Source organism: Eimeria mitis, genomic scaffold (assembly GCF_000499745.2).
Source record: "Eimeria mitis Houghton genomic scaffold, Emh_scaff471, whole genome shotgun sequence".
In the NCBI taxonomy this organism is placed as follows: Eukaryota; Apicomplexa; class Conoidasida; order Eucoccidiorida; family Eimeriidae; genus Eimeria; species Eimeria mitis.
In genome coordinates, this window is record NW_013573012.1 from 1,538 (window position 1) to 2,836 (window position 1,299).

Below are 1,299 nucleotides of genomic sequence, written 5' to 3' on the forward strand. Positions count from 1 at the left end.
CGAACATTACATCTTTGCTGGCTACAATTTTGGTGTTTTTGATTGTTATTTATTTCCAAGGTTTCCGTGTTGATCTCGCCGTCAAGTACCAGCGTGTTCGGGGCCAGCAAGGCAACTACCCCATTAAGCTATTCTACACCAGCAACATTCCTATCATCTTGCAAACAGCATTGGTATCCAATCTTTATTTCCTCTCACAGCTGCTGTACAGACGCTTCAAGAACAACGTGCTCGTTAACCTCCTCGGTCAGTGGCAAGAAGTAGACGCTGGAGGTCACTCTGTACCCGTGGGGGGCATTGCTTACTACATTTCTCCCCCTGGTTCCTTTGGCTCTATTCTTGATGATCCTGTTCACAGCTTTGTTTACATCACCTTTGTCCTCGTATCTTGCGCTCTCTTCTCTAAAACTTGGATCGAAGTTTCGGGTTCCAGCTCGCGCGACGTTGCAAAACAACTCAGAGATCAGCAGATGGTTATGAAAGGATACAGAGACAGCTCGCTTGTGCAGGTACAACAACAGAAACACACAACACAACAACAGCTAAAGAACATATTCTACTTATTCCATTGCAGAAACACTCAAAGCATGCATGCAACCTATGATGGGTTTACTATACAACACAGTACATGAGCAGAGCCCGTGGCCGCGTAGCCGCGGATGGGTTGTGTGCGTGTTTGTATGTAGAGTAACATGCTTTCAGCAATATACTAAAACACATACCCACTGCTTGCTCTATGCACATATATGATGATGTGTATGATGGTGCGGTGTATGAAGAAGGGTGGTGAGGTGTATGATGAGATGTATGATTATAATGCACATGATGGTGGGGTATTGTGTGTGTGCGTGTGTTGATGACTAGCTAGTACGAAAAGCTATAAACTATTTCATATTTTTTTGTTTATTCTTTTGGATTCTGCTTGCTTAGGTGTTGAACCGCTACATTCCTACTGCTGCTGCTTTCGGGGGGATGTGCATCGGCGCGCTGACGATCATTGCGGATTTCTTGGGGGCTATTGGTAGCGGCACCGGTATTCTGTTGGCTGTCACAATTATATATCAGTACTATGAGATGCTGGCGAAGGAGAAAGAACAAGGTGAGACGTGGGCTCTTGTCTCCAGCAACAAACAGGATATAGTGGCTATTCATATTATATATGAATAATAAAATTTAGTTATAGTCATGCTAATTGACAGTAGTAGCATATTGTTCTCCTGCATGCATTGAGGTGTATCTTTATCCTAGGTGATAAGGACCCAGCTTTCTGTGTGTTTTCGGAGAGGGGTAAGGAGTGAT

General features: G+C 44.0%; 1 protein-coding gene across 1 annotated transcript in view; it reads left to right on the plus strand.

The window, feature by feature from the left end:
* Positions 1-1,298, plus strand: part of EMH_0013390 (uncharacterized protein) — a gene marked incomplete at both ends in the record, with an annotated part of 2,550 nt that extends 1,252 nt beyond the window's left edge. The window contains 3 exons of the mRNA XM_013499819.1: positions 201-509; positions 931-1,099; positions 1,249-1,298. Of these exons, the coding sequence (XP_013355273.1) occupies positions 201-509; positions 931-1,099; positions 1,249-1,298 (528 nt within the window). The remainder of the gene's footprint in view (positions 1-200; positions 510-930; positions 1,100-1,248) is intronic.
* Between the last annotated feature and the right edge of the window lies 1 nt (position 1,299).